At 36.6% G+C, this 20,424-nt stretch overlaps 1 protein-coding gene across 1 annotated transcript; it reads left to right on the top strand.

The window, feature by feature from the left end:
* The first annotated feature begins 3,380 nt into the window (after positions 1 to 3,380).
* LOC140875080 (NADH dehydrogenase [ubiquinone] 1 alpha subcomplex subunit 2) lies at positions 3,381 to 6,204 on the top strand. Its single transcript, XM_073278626.1, has 3 exons — positions 3,381 to 3,529; positions 3,631 to 3,737; positions 5,885 to 6,204. The coding sequence occupies exons 1-3, from the start codon at positions 3,444 to 3,446 to the stop codon at positions 5,971 to 5,973; spliced, it is 282 nt and encodes a 93-aa protein (XP_073134727.1). The 5' UTR covers positions 3,381 to 3,443; the 3' UTR covers positions 5,974 to 6,204.
* Positions 6,205 to 20,424: the final 14,220 nt, after the last annotated feature.

Here is a 20,424-nt window from a genome sequence, read left to right as displayed (position 1 = left end):
CAGATTTGAACTTCCAATTCTCTAATATTTATCAATCCTTGGTAAGTTCCTTTTTCCTGTTGTTCCAAATAGTAAATCGAGTTACAAGGGAACTGGTTCCGATGACTTGTAATTTTGAATACTATTTTTACTTCTTTCCATCCTTCTGAAGATCTAAGTTTTCCTATTATAGAAAACTCTTTTTCTTCTGGTGGAATTTCTTGAATAGGAGATTTGTCTCATCTCCTACTTGTCATTCGGTTTCTTTGGAAAGATAACCTTCGAGGTTCTATTTTAAGGTTTTTTTATAGAACCGGTTTGTCTTGAATTTGAATGTATGTTTCCTGAATTAAAGGAAACTCGATTCTTTCTGGGTATATCGCATGAGCAACTTTCTCAAAGATCTCTGGAATTTCAATGAACTCATTTCTAATAAATAATTCAGAATGGTGAGTATTAGAAAGAGCATATGAAATTTGATATGTAATAGAATATGGCCTATTACCTTCCTTCATTAGTCTTTTTTCCTTGAAGTTTTGATGCAACGTCAAAGCTCGACTAAAGTCCCTGTCAGCTAAATTGTAGGCTATTCTTGGATAAATAACTCCTACAATTTTTCTTGCACAAAGATTTCCTGAGATAGTACCCAGGACAGCATCTTGAATATTTCCCATTCTTTTATCGCATACTACGATATCTATAGGTGAATCTATTCCTTCTTTAAAAGTTGCCTTAATCATTATTTGGATTGTTCTAATATGAATCCAAGACATCGTCCTTGCTACCTCACTTTTCAACTTTTGCAATTCCTCTCTTATTTCTTCAAAAGGAATTAACTGCATCTCTATCTGATTACTTGTTAACTCCATGGGGATTGCCATTTCCCTTCTCGATACTTTGTAAATCAAATTATGTCTTCTTTGTCTAAGCCCTAGGTTGCCTAAGACTCTTTCTACTTGTCCTGCCGAAAATCCCTGGTACTTTTGTAACGTTGGATTTTCTCTCATAATCATTTGGACCATATTATGAGGTATCGTGGTTTGGCTAAAGAATCCAGCCAAACTTTCATGTGTTTCCTGCCGAAACACTTCTTCTTTATTCTGATTCTGATTCATCCTCAGAATCTTCTTGACTAAACAATATCTCTTCTTCGTATATGCTTTCATCTGAGGGGATATCCTCAAATTGATATACTTGGACTAGATCTTGAAAGAAGACCGCATCATCCATATCTGGTGTTGCTTCAAAGAGTTTAACTCCTTTTTTCTCGTTTTCTGGACAATTTGTAGATATATGTCCTCTTGCTCCACATGTACAGTAGTTGCAATCCTTGAAACTTTCACTTGCTCTTGTATGAGTTCTTCTGAAAGTTCTTCTTGATGGTGTTTTTCCCTGCTTTGTGATGAGCTTGTTACTGGGGATGTTCTTGTAGGTCCACTTCTTCTTCCTGATCTATAAGATTTGGCCTTTTGTTTGGACCAAAATGTTCTTGGTTTCCAAGAACTTCTCATTCTTTTATTATAGGGATTATTTCTGAATTTCTTCCTTTTAAATCCCTGTGATCTGTTTCCAATGTTCGTTGGAAGATCATTTTCTTTACAACATAAAGGTATACGTTTATCTATACCCCTTATTTTCTTGTAGTTCTTCTGTAATGCTGCCATATGACACCATTCTGCCAATTTTCCTTTCAAAAAGGACGCGCGTCTTGCCAATGTATCAAGATGACCTGGAACGTATTATTTAATCAGCATTTCTCTCCAGGAACTTGGCATTTTTGCGAAAAATAGCTGAATAGCTACATTTTCCTCGACTCCTGAATTCCATTTGTATTTGGTGAATAACATAATGTATTCATCAACTAAACAGATATCATGTAACTCAAGGCTATACAGAGCTTGATTATATCTTCTCTTTTTTTTTTTCTGTATCTTGATTATTGAAATAGTCTACCCCTATGAATTGTGCTTTAAATAGGGTGACCATTCTTTCTCCAATCTCGCTGAGGAATTCTCCTGCTAAGATTGATTCCTTCATATCTAGCATAGTCATCTCTCATGCAATCTTGACAGATCCGATTAGACTCATTTCTAGAAGTTTAATAAATCCTTCTTTATTGAGATTTAATGTCCCTGCTGCAATTCTCATAGCTGACGTCCAATCATCTATAAGATCTTCTCTGTTTTTGAAGTCCAAAACATCAAGGTTTAACATAACCCCGTAAGGATGTATTGGATCTAAAACAGTTTTTCCGTAAGGAGTTTGATGGAGTGGGATTTTACTCCTTCTTGATCTGGTTCCTGCTGGATGTGAATTTTCTCCAACCTGGAACTCACTATGTGGTTCTTCTGTTTTAACCACATATCTTGGGGGATTTCCTATGGGTTGTTTACCCACAGGGAAATTTATTTTTAGATCTACTACTTTGAGATTCGCAAAAGAATCCGCAAGATCTTGTAGATCCTCAAGATTTAATCTTTCTAAAGTAGTCATCAGATAGTGTTTTTTTCTGATACTGGTTTTATAAGATTAATCATCCTTTCATCAACAGTTAAAGGTTTTTGAACCATTTTGGTTTTACCTTTCTGATGTAACAAAGGTTCAGTACCAAACGAGAGTGGTAATCTTCCTCCTGTATTTTTTTTTTATAGAACCAGAAGTGTGTTCTAGATTTATGATTTCATTTTGAAGATTCTTTAGAGTTCCAAGAATTTCTTCTTGTTTCTTAAGGATTTCTTCAATTTGCCGAGGTATTTCATACAACTGATTGCTGTAATATCGTACCGTCTTTTGAATTTCTCTAAGATCTCCGGAGAGTTTAGAGGAATCTGGGGTAATCTCTAAAAATTTAGAGTTAGAGATCATCTTTCTTACTCCCTTCAAAATTAAGAGCATTAATCACAACCTTTTGTAAGTAATCTATTATTAGTAGATTAACTTGTTTATAGGATTTTATATGAATAAAATCCTCTTGATTCAAACCTTCGTTTGAACTCATCTTTTGTAGAAAATCTTCTCCTCAACAAAGAAAAGTATGAATTAACGAATAATATAAAGTCTGAATAATTAACCTAAAGTTCTAATACCAATTTTTCGGATGATTCAAGTACCATAATTGAGCACAAAATAGCATAAATGAAGTACATAAATGCATAAATTGGGTACAAGAATTAAACATAGGATTTGACCAAGTTTGGTGGTCCTAGGGAGTTTTAAGTAAGAATTTTTATTATAGAGATTTATAAAAAAATTAGTTTTGAGTTTAGGGATTTATTCACAATTCACTCTTGGAATAATCAATTTCCTTTCATATTTCATTTTATTCTTTATTTTTTAAAAAAATACATATAAAAAACTTTTATTTTATTTGCATGTGTATTTTTTCCTCCTCATTAATTAAATGTGAGCGGAATAACAGCGAAAGTGCGGACTGAGATATCTATCCATCGGCGAAAGAGTCAACAATGGCGTGGAGGGGGCAGCTTTCCCGTAATCTCAAGGAGCTTCGTATCCTATTCTCTCCAGCTTCTTCTTCAAGCTCCACCACTAGGTTTTTCCCTGTATTCTCGAAGTTTTCGGCTGTGATTTTGTCTATCTCAATTTATTATTTTGTGTTGATTCGAAGCTTTCTGTGTTTAAATTTTGTTTTAGAGCGTTTATTGAGAACAATTACAAAGATCTGAAGACCAAAAACCCGAAACTTCCAATTTTGATCCGCGAGGCCTCGGGCATCGAGCCGCAGCTTTGGGCGAGATATGGTATGCATTCATTTTCAGATCTATCGGCTTTTGTTCCTTGTTGGTGAATTTTTTGTTTACTTTGTTTTGGTAGTCTGGTGGAGTGATCTTAACGATCTTTGCTGCTATGATTCTGTGCTTCTGCGGTTTTATTCTATTTTGCAGACATCATATGGCTGATCACTATTTGATCATATAATTACTTGCAATCCTACATGTCTTTCACGGAGGTCTTATGTTTCAGTGTCAACTGTTGATAGAAAGTAATGTTAATCAATCGTGTGTTGAGTTTTATCAGCATGCTAGTGGGGTGATGAATTTTTTGTGTTCTTGGCGGGTTATGGTTTAAGGTAATTATGAACGTTTTGGGTTTGATTTGTGATATTAGAGAGAATGATTTTTGAATTTGCCATTTTCTTGTATCTTACATTGTGAGTCCTGAATATTGTCGAGGAAATTTGTACCTCCAACCAAGTGGCATAAGATTAGGATGAGGTGGTTGTGTGGATGTGTTACTAAATTATTTAAAAGGTGGATCACACTCACTACTTATGATGTTATCTCATACTTGATTCTGGAAGAGATCTAACTGCATAAGTCAGTCCATTGGCTGGTGCCTAGTTATGGCTATGCTACCTCTGGTATTAGTCCCCTAAATCTTTAGTTACACCTCAAAAAATTGTTGATTGTGAAGCTCATTCTGACAATTAATTTCATCTCAGGATCCTGAGTGATTAAAATTGCTAGTGGCTAGTGCTTATCAGACTATCAGAGAAAAAATAAATTAAAACGAAAACCTTGGCAAGTCTCTTTCCCTTTAATTAGTGGAATTTGATCACTTGGTTTAGTTTTTAACATTTTAACATCAGAAGTTAAAGCATTTTGTAACTTGAATAATTTTTTTTACGTGCACTAGTTAAAGCATTCTGTAACTTACAAATTGTTAAATTTGCTATTTGTCGAAGTGTGTTCCACCATGTTTGTTTCTTGTCCGTTTTTATATGGTCATCTTTGATTGATTTATAGTTGAAGTCATAATTGTGTTATAGGGAAATAGAACTATGCTGGGCACTGATTTGAGTGTTGGAGAAGAAATGATAATTGATTAGAATGTGTAATTTCTTATATGACCGGTGTGAGCTGGTGATTTACTAAATAGTAATAAACGATAGTGGGGCTGTTATGCAGTAAAATGGGGAGGAATTTTTCTTTTTATATGGTCATCTTTGGACTTTGATTGATTTATAGTTAAATACATGATATAATAAACCTCCCTTTTGATACAATTATTTCCACTTCTTATACCCTGAGAATTTGAAGAAAGACACCAAGTGTCCTTTTTACATTTTTATCTTCATTTCTCATCACTTTTTGTGTGTTATTGTTTGTACATGGGACCATGTAATAAATATACAAGTTGGTACCAGCATACTGACATAGATAACCATGTTTGTAGTTCTCTGCTCATTTCTATTAGAGTGATTGTATCTGAGGAACAAATTCAGAATTTTTTTTAAGAAATGTTTATTTGAGAATGACGAAGTTGAGTTATGCCGAACTGTTTCAAGTTACTTCTTTGTTTTCACACTTGTTTTCCCTTCCAAAGAATCAAACCATCTGCATAATCTCACATCCAAAGTTCTTACAATAAAAATAATAAAATATAAAATTGAAATAAGCTAGAATATGCTAGTACTTGGACTTTTTTGTACAAATTTTGAATTCTGGTCATGGCAGCTCTTCTTTGATGATCTATTTCTATCTCAGGAAATGAGAAATGCCGCACTTACTTAGTTATCATGTACTGAAGCTCAAAACTGGTAGAGAGTGCAGAAGCTGCTAAGCTTATCCTGCCTCTTTGAAATGGTCATTATAAATTTACTATGTTTTGGACTCATTTAAATTAATATTTTTTTGAGTCACAATTACTAAGAAAGCAGAGTACTCAGAGATGACAGCCTGACAAATTAAGTTGATAAATTTATAGCATTTCCCTGGATCTTGAAATTTCAGAGCTATCTCAGCTACACTCCTGTTTGAGCTATGCCTTACAATGAGCTTGACTGGTTTATGGTAGCCTTCTTCAGGAGCTCTGTGGGTAGATAATATCAAACTACGAATTCGATATTATCCCAGCCATTAGTAATGCATTTTCTTATTTGCAACAGACTTTGGCGTTGAGAGAGGAATTCGCTTGGAAGGCTTGAATGAGGAACAAATTTCTAAGGCGCTAGAGGACCTTGCTAAAGGCCCTTAAAGACTGAGACAGCTACCACAATCAGATTTGTCCCAAACTCAATAAAATGGTCAACAAGTTCTTGGTATTTAGAAGCAGTGAATGCTTGTTCTTGGTTTCACGACCATTCGGCCTGTTTGATAGTTGATACCTGATTGTTTTAACCTATAATACACTGCTTCACAACAGAAGAGTTACCTGTTTATTGTAACTTTTCATTGAACATTATTAATTAGTCAGTTTGTTTTCCAACAGTCTTTAGAGAATGTAAAGCTTCGTTTGGGCAAACAAACTTCAAAACATTTTTTTTTTGGGAAGTGTGTTTTAAAAAGTTTTTATAAAATGTTTTCAAAATTGTTTTAAGAATAAATGTGTTTGGACAGTTATTTTATAAACATGTTTTGTTAGGAAAAAAACGTTTTGGACAACTATTCTAGAAAAAACAATTTTAAAGTTAAAACAGTTAAGAATGTGTTTCAACAAATATTTTATTAAAAAAATTTAATATTAACATTTTTCCTCTTATTTTTTTCTTGTTAGAGATTTTTTTTTCTATATGCTTGTGATTGTTTTTATTTTATTTTTATTTTTATTTTCTCTCATTTAGTGCATAATTAAATGTATAGAATCTAAAACATGCAAATTGTCATTTAATGTTGAAAGCAAAAAAACATAATTTATAAGTGTATTAAACGTATGAAATTTAATCGTACAGAATCTCAAAAAGTGTTTTAATGACCCATTTTTCCCTGTGTCTTTGTTTTTCTTCGTAGGGGGAGAAAATACTACCAAGTCTTTGGTAATGCAGATTGCTGGCAGCAATTTTGCCTTTTAGTGCGTCGATTCAAGGGTGAATTGGTATTCAGTTCCTAAATCCAAAATCAAATTAAGAATCAGTCCCTTGTCAGAAAAAATTTGTTTGCATTCTTTGGGCCCACATTATTTTTTTCGGATAAAATTAAGTACAAAACATTGAAAATATGGTACAAATATATGATATTTGAGCACTAATTGTTCAAGATCGAGTACAAAAAATACAATTTTGAGTATAAAATCTAAACATCTTTATTAATGTGAACTTGCAACATGTGTTGAGTACTCAAAAATCATATATTTATATCAGATCTAACACAATGGGTACTCAAAAATCACATATGAGTACCATATTTTTAATGTTTTGTACCATTTTCATCCAAATAAGATAAATGTGTTATTAATATCAATATTTTTTAGTACTCAAAAATCATATATTTATACTAGATCTAACACATTTGATGCTCAAATATCATGTACTTGTACCATATTTTTCATGTTTTGTACCAAATTTCATCCGAAACAAAACATGTGGGCCCAGGGAGTTTAAACAAAGTTTTTTTCTGACAGTGACTGATTACCAATTTAAGTTTAAATTTGGGGACTGAATTATAAATTACCGTCGATTCAATTATAGATCTGTAGTTTTTATTTTTTAACATTTGATTTAGTATCATTGAAAGTGTATCTTTGGTCAGGGAAATATGATCATTGTCCCGAAACCTATTAGTTAACACGAACTATAATATGTTTTTGAGAAAGTTATTTTAAAATGAATTAAAAATATGCTTTTTTTTAGAAAAATATCAGATATCATTATGTCAGTTTAACTGAGAAGCCAAAGTATTAATAATACTTCAAATTTATAGGAAAATTTGAAATGGAATTCTGAATACACTAACTTGTAATAAAACTCTCAATTTCTATTCAGCCTATTTGTAATTCTAAATTCAAAATCTCATTTTCTATTCAGTCAAACGTAGAAGGTTTCGCCATCTCTGTCTAGAACCAGATGGCTTTCAGAAACTTGACCGAACTTTCTGTTTTAGTAACATGTCATAAACTTAAACACCACCTTAGCTATGATCAAACTTGATCTTGTGTGGATTTATTTCAAGAAAACATATTTAGAACAAATACAAGAAAACCATCACTAAAACTTCTCAGAAGAAAATAATTTAGTTTTGATGAGATCATGGATACTCGTGATCAAGCTTCGAAGAAGGTATTGGATTCGCTAGAGTTTCCAGAAAAACCGGTAACGAGGGGCCGAAACAAGAAGTTTAAGGACGTTCTTCAAGGATTCATTGTGAACCATCAAGAAGAAGTGCTTACGGGGGCGTCAACGAGGCTTGAAGGCCTTGAGAATCATGGAAACCAACAGCATTTCAACATGATTTGTCATGCCCCGAAACTGGGCTTAGTTGATATCGTTGTTATTTAATGTTTTCATATTAAACAATGAGCCTCGAATTTCAGAATTTTCGAAAATAACTTGTATTTCATTCGCATCAATATAATCCTACAAATCAAATCGAAATTACAGAGTCTAAATGCCGCGGCTAAAATATTAACACTAATTCATAATTGAAACGTTAGTCATTACTTCAATCTTCACCAGCCCCAAAAGTGGTTATGCTCGTGATCCTCGACTTCTTCCTCAGTCTTATCTGAGATGGTTTGGGTGGGTGAGTGATATGAGTGTTACTCAGTAAGTGGGAGGAATTCTGAGCATTTGTTTAAAATCATTTTAACAGGATTTCTTACATATATATATATATATGACATCATAACAGAGTACTGAGACAGAGACACTTCTTTTCAGCAAAAATCAGAAAACAAAAACTTCAGATAATGTACCGAGTTACTTGCGAATTTTGTGGCTAACTGATATCAGTCTCTTATATGGTATTCCTATAAAGGGCGAGGCCAGAGATTTCAGAGTACAGAGTACAGAGTTCAGATTAACATAATATATATTCATACCACTAGTTCATAAGTTTTAGTACACCAGAAAATCACAGAGCGCATATTCATGAATCAAATCGTATATTTACATGCTGGAATAAAAAAATGCAGAGTCACATTATTTTAAAACAAAGCTCCCACTTACCGTTATTTCTAAAGGATTTCGATTGTTCTTGAATTGTGGCACTTGCTCAACTGTCTGCTCAACTGGTCTACCCAACCGAACTCTCTGTTCAACTGAATTTCCTCACTCAATTATAAGTGTTTTTCTTAGAATTTCGTGTAACACATCTCAGAAATCTGAGTGTTATTTATAGGGAAAAATCTGACTGTTAAGCTCCCTATTAAATGTCATTATTTGTCATGATTCTGAGTGAATGCATCAGTAAAAATTCTGGAGCAGCTGCCTTCTGGGATTTCAGTCTAGGTACTCACCAGTCACGTGGAGCTGGACTGGTCTTGTTCAACTGGCCAGTTCAGTTCACCTCGGTTCAGTTTACCTCAATTTAGTTTACCTCTATTCAGTCTACCTCAATTTAGTTTACCTTAGTTCAGTTTACCTTAGTTCAGTCAACTGAAATTTCGGCTTCTCACATCTCTCTCTCCTTATAAAAATTTTCGTCCTCGAAACTTGATTCTTCCAATGATTTGAAGAGATAAGAGTATCGTTTCTCCATGTATTATTTTATCTCCCATTTTGCTTCTCGTTCCGTATGGTCGGACCATTAGACTTTGACATATTGTATAGATCTTCGCCTCAATGCTCGATCCATGGTATCCACTATTTGGATGGAAACTTCCTCATACTACAAGTCCTCCTTCAAATTTTCTTGAACTATTAGGGGTCTCATTACGAGTACATGACTCGGATCTGATGATATGTATCTTCTAAGTTGTGATACATGGAATACAGGATGAATTCAGGACAATTTAGAGGGTAAGGCTAATTGATAAGCCAGTGTCCCTATTTTCTTAAGTATTTCATATGGCCCCACATATCTTGGACTCAGATTTCCAGCTTTGTCAAACCTGATTACCCATTTCATTGGAGAAATTTTCACATACAATTTTTCTCAATTTCGAATGTTAGAGGTCTTCTCTTTAGGTCAAACCAACTTTTTTCCCGGTCTTGGGCTACCTTGAGTCCTTCCCGAGTAATCTTCATCTTGTCTACCATGTCTTCAACTAATTCGAGTCCAGTGATGGTTTTCTCTCTCAATTCACCTAATACAACGGTTACCTAAACTTCCATCCATACAGAGCTTCGTATGGTTCCATTCCCAAGCTGCTATGGTAACTGTTATTATAGGAAAATTGTACCAACGATAGGTGATCAATGCAGTGTGAACTAAAGTCCAATGCACATGCCCTTAACATGTTTTCAAGGGTCTGAATGATCATCTCGGTTTTTTCATCAGTTTGTGGATGATATGAGGTGCTCAGTGTTACCTTGGTGCCCATTACGTCTTGGAGACTTTTCCAAAATCTTGAGGTAAATCTCGGGTCTCGATCTGAAACAATACTGACTGGTACTCCATGTAGTCTCACTACACTATCCATGTAGAGTGGCATCAATTTATCCAAGTTGTAGTTCATACGTATGGGTAGGAAGTGTGCGTATTTAGTAAGTCTATCCACAATTATCCATATACCATCATGCATCTATCGTGATTTCGGTAATTTTACTACTAAGTCCATGGAAATATGCACCAATTTCCATTCAGGGATTTCCAATGGTTGTAACATTACTCCGGGTCTTTGGTGTTCAGCTTTTACTTGTTGACACACCAAGCACTTGGAGATGAATTCTGCAATGTCTCTCTTCATTCCATTCCACCAAAATCCCTTCTTTAAATATTTGTACATTTTGGTGCTTCCCGGATGAATGGAAAATTTTGATTTGTGTGCTTCTGCCATGACCTTTTAATATATGGCACACACAGTCGATCTTGCATCCAAAGGACATTGTTGTTGTCCACTCGTTGTTCAAGACTCTTCCCATCCTTGACTTGAGCTTTGATCTTTGTCACGTTAGGGTCTTGATCTTGTCTTAGCTTTATTCTTTCCCGCGAAAAAGGTTCAACATTCACGGTTGCAAGAAACATCTTCCCCATGTTCTTGCAACTCAGTGCATCAGCTACTTTGTTGGTTTTTTCCGGATGATAGCTGATTGTTAGATCATATTCCTTCAAAAGTTCTATCCACCTTCTTTGTCTCATGTTTAATTCCATTTGTGTGAATAAATACTTAAGACTTTGGTGATTCGTGAAGACTTCTGTAGCGACACAACCCGGATACACTATTAAAAATAGATTAAAACTTAATTAAGAATGCAATTTAACATAATAAGAGATATTTTGCGGAAAAAACCCAAATAAATACTGGATCAGCAGAATACAACCAGTTAAACAAATCCAATAGATACAACCCAATCGAAGGAAACTTAAAATAAAACCTAACAGCTAATCTTGTTGCCACATCCTGGTCATCACTCCATATCCCTGGAGGAACTACCTGCAACTGCCCCATCGAATGGGGTATCCAGAAAACACTGAAACACTGGGCGTGAGCATAAGGCTCATCACGCTAGTACCGATAAACATACAAATATGATGTATGCACAAATATAATGTCTGGGTATCCATATCTGGGATATAAAAATCCAAACTTGCTCAGACTGGCGCCTAAGAAATGAGTTGTAACCTTGGGGAATCAAACCACGAGGTTCAACCAATCACTCCTACTGAACGTGGATCTAGGATGTCCATGGATCACTAGAGTCGGTGCAACCCATCGATCGGCAGGACTCTCGGTGTCACAACATCCTAACAAGGGCTGAGAGACCCTACACTGGCTCATCTCAAAGAGACATAGGCTCAATATGATATGCACATGCAACATAATATCTCAAGGCAGTAACATGCAATCATGGAACATAATGCAACACATAAGCATGCATACCTGCTGGAAATCTCAGTCAGTAATTACGTACTTCAAAAATATAATCCTAGATGTCCTCACATCTACAGTCCAAAACTACAATGCAAGATAACCATGCATCACTAATAATGCTCTAAAAGCCTTAGCTAATCTAATAGGTACTCCCTAATATTTTTAGGGATCTCGGACCATACCTGTGTTCGTTGTCAGCCCACTGATGGAGATATCCCCAAAACTTGGGCACAACTCCGCTACAACTTCGGCAGCGCTTCATCGCCTCCTGGCCATTATTTAGAATGCCCAAAAGGCCCTAAAACTAGCTATAAGTGAATAGGAAGAGGGAAAAAAGGAAAAATGGCGAGTGAAAATGGGGCTCCTGGCCCTCTATTTATAAGCGGGGTTCGGACCGTTCGATCCCTAAGATCGGATCGTCCGATCTCTCCCATCAACCCCCTCCGAACACGTACCCCTCGCTGTGATGTCACTACTTACAAATTAAGTTCGGATCTCCCGATCCAAGCCTTCGGATCGTCCGATCTCTATGTGTTGTCAAATCAAATCCATATCCGCTTATCTACAAAAGATCAAATCGTCCGATCCATCTTTGGATCGTCCGATCTCTACGGAGCCTCCGATCTCAAATCATGATTCCAAACTCCCAGTAGTTCGGATCGTCCGAACTCTGCCCTTCTGAACTTGATCGCTGCCTCCGAACTTCCCAAATTCGGATCCTCCGATCCTTGGGTTCGGATCATCCGATCCACCCTAACACTAGAAATCCTTCAGGCCATTTCCAGACGTCCTGAGTCCAATTTATAACTTCTTAATCCCAATTGGAGACTCCTTAATCATGTTTTGTCAATTCTAAACATGTTTACTTGATTAATTACCATTTAATCACTAATTCTGGATTCAGGTCACTACAATCTTCCCCCTTAAAAGATTTCGTCCTCAAAATCTGGGCAAACCACGAGAACGTAACAAAGACCAACTTATCACATTCACTGATAGTTCTGATCCAACCAAAACATCTGGCCGAATAGTTTTCCGAAAATCCATACCCCCACAAAACTTGTATGGTCTGTCTCTGCTCGAAACGTATCAAAATTCAAAAATTGGCTCAGAACTCCGTCCCGGTTCTAACCTCGCACACCTTGCCAAAAATCCAAGCTAACGCTGAATTTTATCCTCTGACAACTGTCTTATCATCTAAAATCGCACTAGAATCGCATAGTACTATTGACCACGATCAACAATTCTCTATCAATTGGAAATGACATAGTACAATCGACGGACAATTATCTCAAAGTCCCACGTTCGACAGACAAATGAAAAGAATTTTCTCTTCGCTAATTGCAGGATCAGTCTTTTTGTATCAGGAACTAACAAGTCTCACGACTGATACTGAATCTTGATACCTTTCAAGAAACGAGTTAGAAACGTTGCTGGCTGCGCAGCCATCTAAATCCTGATTCGTTCTACCGACTCGACATGATAATCTAAACTCTTTAGCAAATCACACAGGAGTTTACCCCGAACTCACTGTTTGATTAACTTATGCAATCTCAATCACTTGTCTGTGACGCAATAGCTGCTATCTAGCTATTAACACGATTACTCTGATATCTAACCCGAATATCACGAGGCTCCTGTAGTCTTTTGATTACCCACCAGATACAAATTCTAACTGAAATAGGAATGCTGACTGCGAATCTTAGCGATGACACTTCTTGCTAAGACCATCACTTGTCGTCTACTATCTTTAGGTACGCACAATCTCTTCCACCAACATCCGTACACATCAACGAGAAGAAAAGATACATGTATATTTTATCGCTAACTTGTCGAATACTGACATCTCCTAGTGACAACATCATCGTATACCACTCTTTCCTATCTGAAACCACTGTTCCACTTCCAGTGGTATGATTACAAACCTGTGGAATACTTGAACTGATTACGACCAGTCCTGATCCTAATACTTGAATCTCACTACCGGAGACAACATCCAAACGATTCTACTGGTCATCTTTCTGTTGTGTAATTTCTTGCTCGTAAGTGCACGATTGTAAAGTTTTAATATAGAGTAAATAGAGTATCGTTTCCACGAGGAGTATGCTTTGAAAATTATATAAGTGCTTGTAATTAAAATAATCTAAACTTTATTTAGAAAATTAAATAGAGAATTTTTTCTGTTCAAATTTAAACAATTAAAAAAAACTAGTAAACAACTCGCAAATTTGAGATAAATACCACTAAGTGAAAATATCTAGAGGATTTGATTTCACTTAGTTTGGACAACGACTACTTCTAATTAATTTATATTCATGAATTTATTTCATCTAATAACCAAGAACACTTAAGTATTTCTATTTCCCTCTCACGAGCAACAAATAGAATAAATCAATTAAACTTTGATTCCAATATATCCTATTAAAAATCTAAACTTATTGATATGTGATAAACAATGTTCTTTCACAAGATATGTTAAAGTTATACACCCTCCCGAGCTATATAAACATTAACATTGTATTTTTTATTGTTCCTATTCACAATCCCCTTTCACGGGAACCAATTTCAAATAAATATGACAATTCAATTATTGATCAAGTAATTGAAAGACAATCAATTCTAGAAAACACAATTAAATTAAGAGAATTCAATCCAATAAATTAAAGAGTTGTAGAATTCATTTCCACCAAGTTACATCATCCTCTAGACTTGAATGTTTAGTCATGATAAAAAATAAGCAAAAACAAATCATGTTCCTCAAACTAAACATAAATTCATAATTTAAGAAGAAAAGATAAATAGAAACAAATCTGAAGTAGTGTCCGCGTCCTTCGTCTTCGATCTTTTCTCTTCCAATGTTGTGCAACCCTTGTTCTCTCTCTCAATTCTCCCTTTCGCGTGCAGAAGCTGTGCGTTTCTGATCGTGCGACTCTCTCCTCTATTCTGATGTGTTTCTATGTTGTTTTATATAGGTTAAAGTCCAGCTTGAAACCCGTGAATCGAAGCCCAACAAATCGAGAGTTTCCAAGTTCCAAAATTTTGGTTTATTTCCTTCTCACACAGTAGCGCAGAAGCTCCTTCATCAGCACTGAAGTTCCTCCATATTCGAACCTTGAGTGCTGCTGCTCTGATTCATAAGCTCCGGTGCGCTTCTTCTTCAAATTTCCATAGTGCTGCTGCTCTCATCCATGCGCTGAAGCTCTTCATTGTTTCGAAGCTCAAGCGCTTCAGCTCATCCATTTTAGCGCTTCTGCTCTTCTACTTCGCATGTCCGTAGCACTGCTGTGCTTTTTCATAGCACTGGTGCGCTTATTCTTCTTCTTCCCTTCTTGCGCTTCAGCTCTTCCATCTTAGCGCTTTGCTCTTCGACTTCGTATCTTCAAGCACTTCTTCCCTTATCCTTTTGCCGAGACTTTTTTTTCCTTCTTTTTTCCAAATTCGAACCATCAGCGCCTCTTCTCTTCATCGAGACACTGAGGTGCTTGTTTTTGTTCCTAGGGTGCGGGTGTGCTGCCCAACGGCGCAGGGGCGCTCTTTCTTGTTCTTCTATTTTTCCATCTTCGCAGGATTCTTGAAAAATTCATAACTAGAGTTCTAGCCGTCGGATCGAGCTGAAATTTTGATAGCAAATTTAAACATATTAAATGGCATTCTAAATGGTGGAGATCAGATTTGGATCTCTCTAGCATCCCAGATAAATTTTGTAAGTTTGCGGCGTCGTAATTCCCTTTTTCGTCTCTTCTCGGTACTTAACTCAAATCCTTGCATATCACAAAAACCACAACAAATACGCATAAAATCCGCTCGATACATCACAAAATCCAAGTCAAATCATATGTAAATTAAGTGCATAAAATACACTTATCACCTTCCTAACAATTCCTAGCATTGGAGTACATAACCTCAGTACTTATCCTGCCTAATGTTGGATAACATCCCCAAAAAGAAAACCAACTATGGAAACGGATGGCAAACTCTTTACCGACCTCAAAACATATTTTGACAATATCATTGTTTACAATCCTCTATCTTACGAAATTCTCAGGTCGTCACCTCAGAAAATACACTACCATTAAGCCGAATGCTTAGATGGGTTAATTACCATTCTCGACATTAGTAGTTTGTATCAAATGATATCATCTGTCTCGTTACTTGAGATAACATTTAGAACGATGTTGGAAATCGGTGTTCAGATCAATTAAAATTGATACCCGATGCAGCGGAAGTTTAAAAATTTATTTATTAATATTGAACGATTCCATATCTGGGTATCAAAACTTTTACGATTAAATTCACACAAGTAAAACAAATAATCACAATTAATGTTTTACCTTAAATCTCGAAACGAGATTATGGACTCCAACAGAATTTAATCTGCTCTTCTTGTATATCCCGGGAACCGATGGCGTCACGATCAATCACCGAAATAAGGTCCACGAATAGAAAACAGAAACCCTCTGATTGACTGCACTAGAAATCAATCAGAAGTTTTTCGTAGAGAATAAACAGATATGATATGTTAATTCAGATTGTAATTTTCATAAAAATCACAAGCCGAATTTTCTCCGAAAGGGACAGAGGAATTTTCGAAAATCCTCTTGAAATAATTATGCAGTGTTCGAAAATTTGAAGACTGAATCACACACAATTTTCGAACCCACTACATGTATTTATAGATAATTTCTAGTTATAATTGTATCAGGACTCTAACTCCTTAAAGCCCACAATCCATAACTTAAGCCCAACAATCCAAGCCCGTTGTTATAGAAATTAATATAAAATACATCGTGACTCCGATTGATAAACTGATTTCACCAATGTGCACAAAAACCATTTCTGCATCTTTTAGAGTCAAGATAATTTTTCTGAATCCGAATTCAGTGATTTCCAAAAAATGTCCATCCCTATGTCATTTTAGGAAATCTCACTCCCTTTAGTTAAGAAGTCCAATTTCTCTTTCATTAAATTTAACTCTTTAAATTTAACTATCTCTACGGGGTTTTAGTAATCCATTACTTGTGTAACCCTCAATGGTTCAGAAATACAGCTAGCCGTGGGCTCACAACTCCTTGTGACTCGGAACAACAATTTCCGACTTACCCATCGAATCATGGTAAGAGCGCCTAGCGACATCGCCCCATGATTCCCTAGGTATTACTGATAGTGCCTGCAAGAACCAGTAGATTTTGGTTAGCGTACAGTACGATCCCTTCAACCATATATCCCGATCGAATCAATTGGTATATCGAGAGTCGTTCGAGATTCGATAACTATGCATAACATCTTGGAGATCTATTAGTGACATCGCATGTGTTACTAGGATAACCCATTAACCTAAAACACATCATGTACTCTGGCCAGAGATTCGTCATACTAATATCTCCTCAGATCACATAGGATATCCACACTCACAAGTATGTGGTGAATCCTTGACAACAAAGCATCGACTCCTATATGTGTCGTAACTGTACCCAATCCCGACACCTGATGACCCCAATAGAGTCGGTAAACGAGTCAAAGTACAGTACTAGCATATAGAGTCTCAATGATGTTTCAAGTAATAAGGACTAATGGTGTACAACCAAAATCGTGGACTTTATCCACTCGATAAGTGATAACCACTTGGAAAGTCCGAATAGGGTAGTTCGATCATTCATCATATGAATATCCATTTGCATGCTTTGAACATCTCTATGTTCCATACCAATGAAACGTGGTACTCGGCATCGCAAATGCTAGTCTCAATCTCGAGCGATCCTTATCCTTATTTGCGGATGACTCAATTGACTAGAACAGTTTAGAATATACAGTGACTATAAGATGTGTTTTATGATAGCCATCCCCATGTGCTACCACATCTTACATACACTATAGTATATTCAAGGTCTTTATCAAAACAACAATATTATATCATAATATAACAATATGAAGAAAGATAAAGTCAATGCCATTACAAAAGTGTAAATTATATTAAACAAAAGATTGTTTTACATAGAGTCATAAAAGCCCTTAGCCACAAGTTGGCTAACCGGGCACCCACTCTTTCAATCTCCCACTTGCCCTAAAGCCAACTAGTCATACTACGTAATCCCATTGCTTCGCGATGTTTGTCAAACAATGGTCCTGGCAAGGGCTTAGTAAGCGGATCAGCGATATTGTCTGTAGAGGCCACTCTCTCGACACTAATGTCTCCTCTTTCCACAATCTTCCGGATGATGTGGTATTTCCTCAGTACGTGTTTGGACTTCTGATGAGACCTTGGCTCCTTTGCCTGAGCAACGGCACCCGTGTTGTCACAGTACACTGGGACTGGATCAACAGCTTCAGGAATTACACCCAACTCTTGGATGAATTTCCTTATCCAAACCGCCTCTTTAGCAGCAGCTGATGCTGCAATGTATTCTGCCTCAGTGGTGGAATCCGCTGTGGTGTCTTGCTTGGAACTCTTCCAAGAGACAGCACCGCCATTGAGCACGAATACAAATCCAGAGGTTGATTTCGAGTCATCCACATCACATTGGAAGCTAGAGTCGGTGTAGCTTTCCAACTTCAATTCTCTTCCTCCATAAACCATGAACACATTCTTAGTCCTTCGCAAGTACTTAAGAATATCCTTCACGGCTTTTCAATGCATTTGACCAGGATTGGCTTGATATCTGCTCGTGACGCTCAGAGCATAGGCCACATCCGATCTGGTAGATATCATCCCATACATGATACTACCAATGGCTGACGCATATGGTATGTGTGTCATCTTCTTTATCTCTTCGTCAGTCTTGGGACACATAGACTTGGATAAAGAAACTCCATGACACATAGGTAGATGTCCTCTCTTGGACCCATCCATTGAAAACCTTTTCAATATGGTTTCGATGTATGTTGATTGAGTAAGTCCTATCATTCTCTTAGATCTATCTCTATAGATCTGTATCCCAAGAATATAGGAGGCCTCACCCAAATCCTTCATCGAGAATCTACTTGATAACCATATCTTTGTTGACTGCAACATCCCTACGTCATTCCCCATGAGTAGAATGTCATCAACATAAAGTACTAAGAATGTTACCGCATCCTTAACTACTTTCTTGTACACGCATGGTTCCTCTGGGTTTTTGATGAAACCAAAATCCTTTATTGTTTCATCAAATTTCTGGTTCCAACTTCTTGATGCTTGTTTGAGACCATAGATTGATCTCTGAAGCTTGCATACCTTATGCTCGCTTCCCATGGATGTGTATCCCTCAGGCTGCGTCATATAGATCTCTTCCTTAATGTTTCCATTAAGAAATGCAGTCTTTACATCCATTTGCCATATCTCATAGTCATACCATGCTGCTATGGCAATAAGGATTCTTATGGACTTGAACATTGCGACAGGTGAAAAGGTTTCATCATAGTCAACTCCTTGTCTTTGAGTATAACCTTTTGCCACCAATCGTGCCTTGTAGGTCAATACCTTTCCATCAGGCCCAAGCTTTCTCTTGTAGATCCATTTGCACCCAATTGGAACAATTTCATCGGGAGTATCTACTAAAGACCAAACTTGGTTAGAATGCATCGAATCTATTTCCGATTGCATAGCTTCAAGCCATAAATTTTAATCCGCATCAGAAATTGCTTCCTTGAAGTTTCTTGGATCACATCCAATGTCGGGTTCACTTTGATCCCCTTCAAGAAGAAGACCATATCTAATAGGAGGCCTAGAAGTCCTCTCGGATCTCCTAGTAGTAGGCGTGTCTTGTGATTATTCCTGAGGTGTAGGATCGCTATTTTGTATCTCGGGTTCTTCTCGAATTTCTTCGAGTTCCATCATTTTGCCTTTCTTATCCAATAAGAACTCCTTCTCCAAGAAGGTGGCATTCCTTAAAACAAACACTTTTGTTTCATTAGGATGATAGAAATAATATCCGATTGAATTCTTCGGATACCCCACAAAATAACATAAGGAGGATTGACTATCCAACTTATCTCCCACTGTCTGCTTCACGTAAGCAGGACATCCCCAAATCCTCAAGTACGAATACTTAGGAGCTTTGCCATTCCATAACTCGTATGGTGTTTTATTTACTGCTTTAGTGTGGACGTTGTTTAACAACAATAGCGCCGTTTCAAGCGCGTAGCCCCAAAACGAAGGTGGGAGCTCAGTGAAGCTCATCATGGATCGAACCATGTCCAACAAAGTTCGATTGCGACGCTCCGAAACACCATTAAGCTGAGGTATCATAGGAGGAGTCCACTGAGAGAGAATCCCATTCTCTTTTAGATAGTCCAAAAACTCGGTACTTAAGTATTCTCCACCTTGATCCGATCGAAGTGCCTTAATACTTTTACCTAGTTTGTTTTCTACTTCAGCCTTGAATTCTTTGAACCTTTCAAATGCTTCAGACTTATATTTCATTAAATATAAATACCCATACCTAGAATGATCATCAGTAAAGGTAATGAAGTAGGTTTTGCCACATTTAGTAACAATCCTAAATGGACCGCAAACATCTGTATGGATAAAATCTAACAGATTTTGACTACCCTCAGGTTTCCCTTTGAAAGGAGATTTAGTCATTTTTCCCTTTAGGCAGGACTCACAAGTAGGTAGAGAGTTAATATCAGACATATCAAACATGCCCTGTCCCACTAGCTTGTTCATCCTCCTTGAGGAAATATGACCTAGCCTAGCATGCCAAAGGTTTGCCGGGTTTTGACTATCGTCCTTCCTTTTAATTGTTTTTACCGGTTTATCAA

The sequence above is a fragment of the Henckelia pumila genome, chromosome 1, assembly GCF_033568475.1.
Source record: "Henckelia pumila isolate YLH828 chromosome 1, ASM3356847v2, whole genome shotgun sequence".
NCBI lineage: Eukaryota > Viridiplantae > Streptophyta > Magnoliopsida > Lamiales > Gesneriaceae > Henckelia > Henckelia pumila.
The sequence above is the reverse complement of the archived record's forward strand: the minus strand, read 5'-3'. Positions and strand labels throughout refer to the sequence as shown.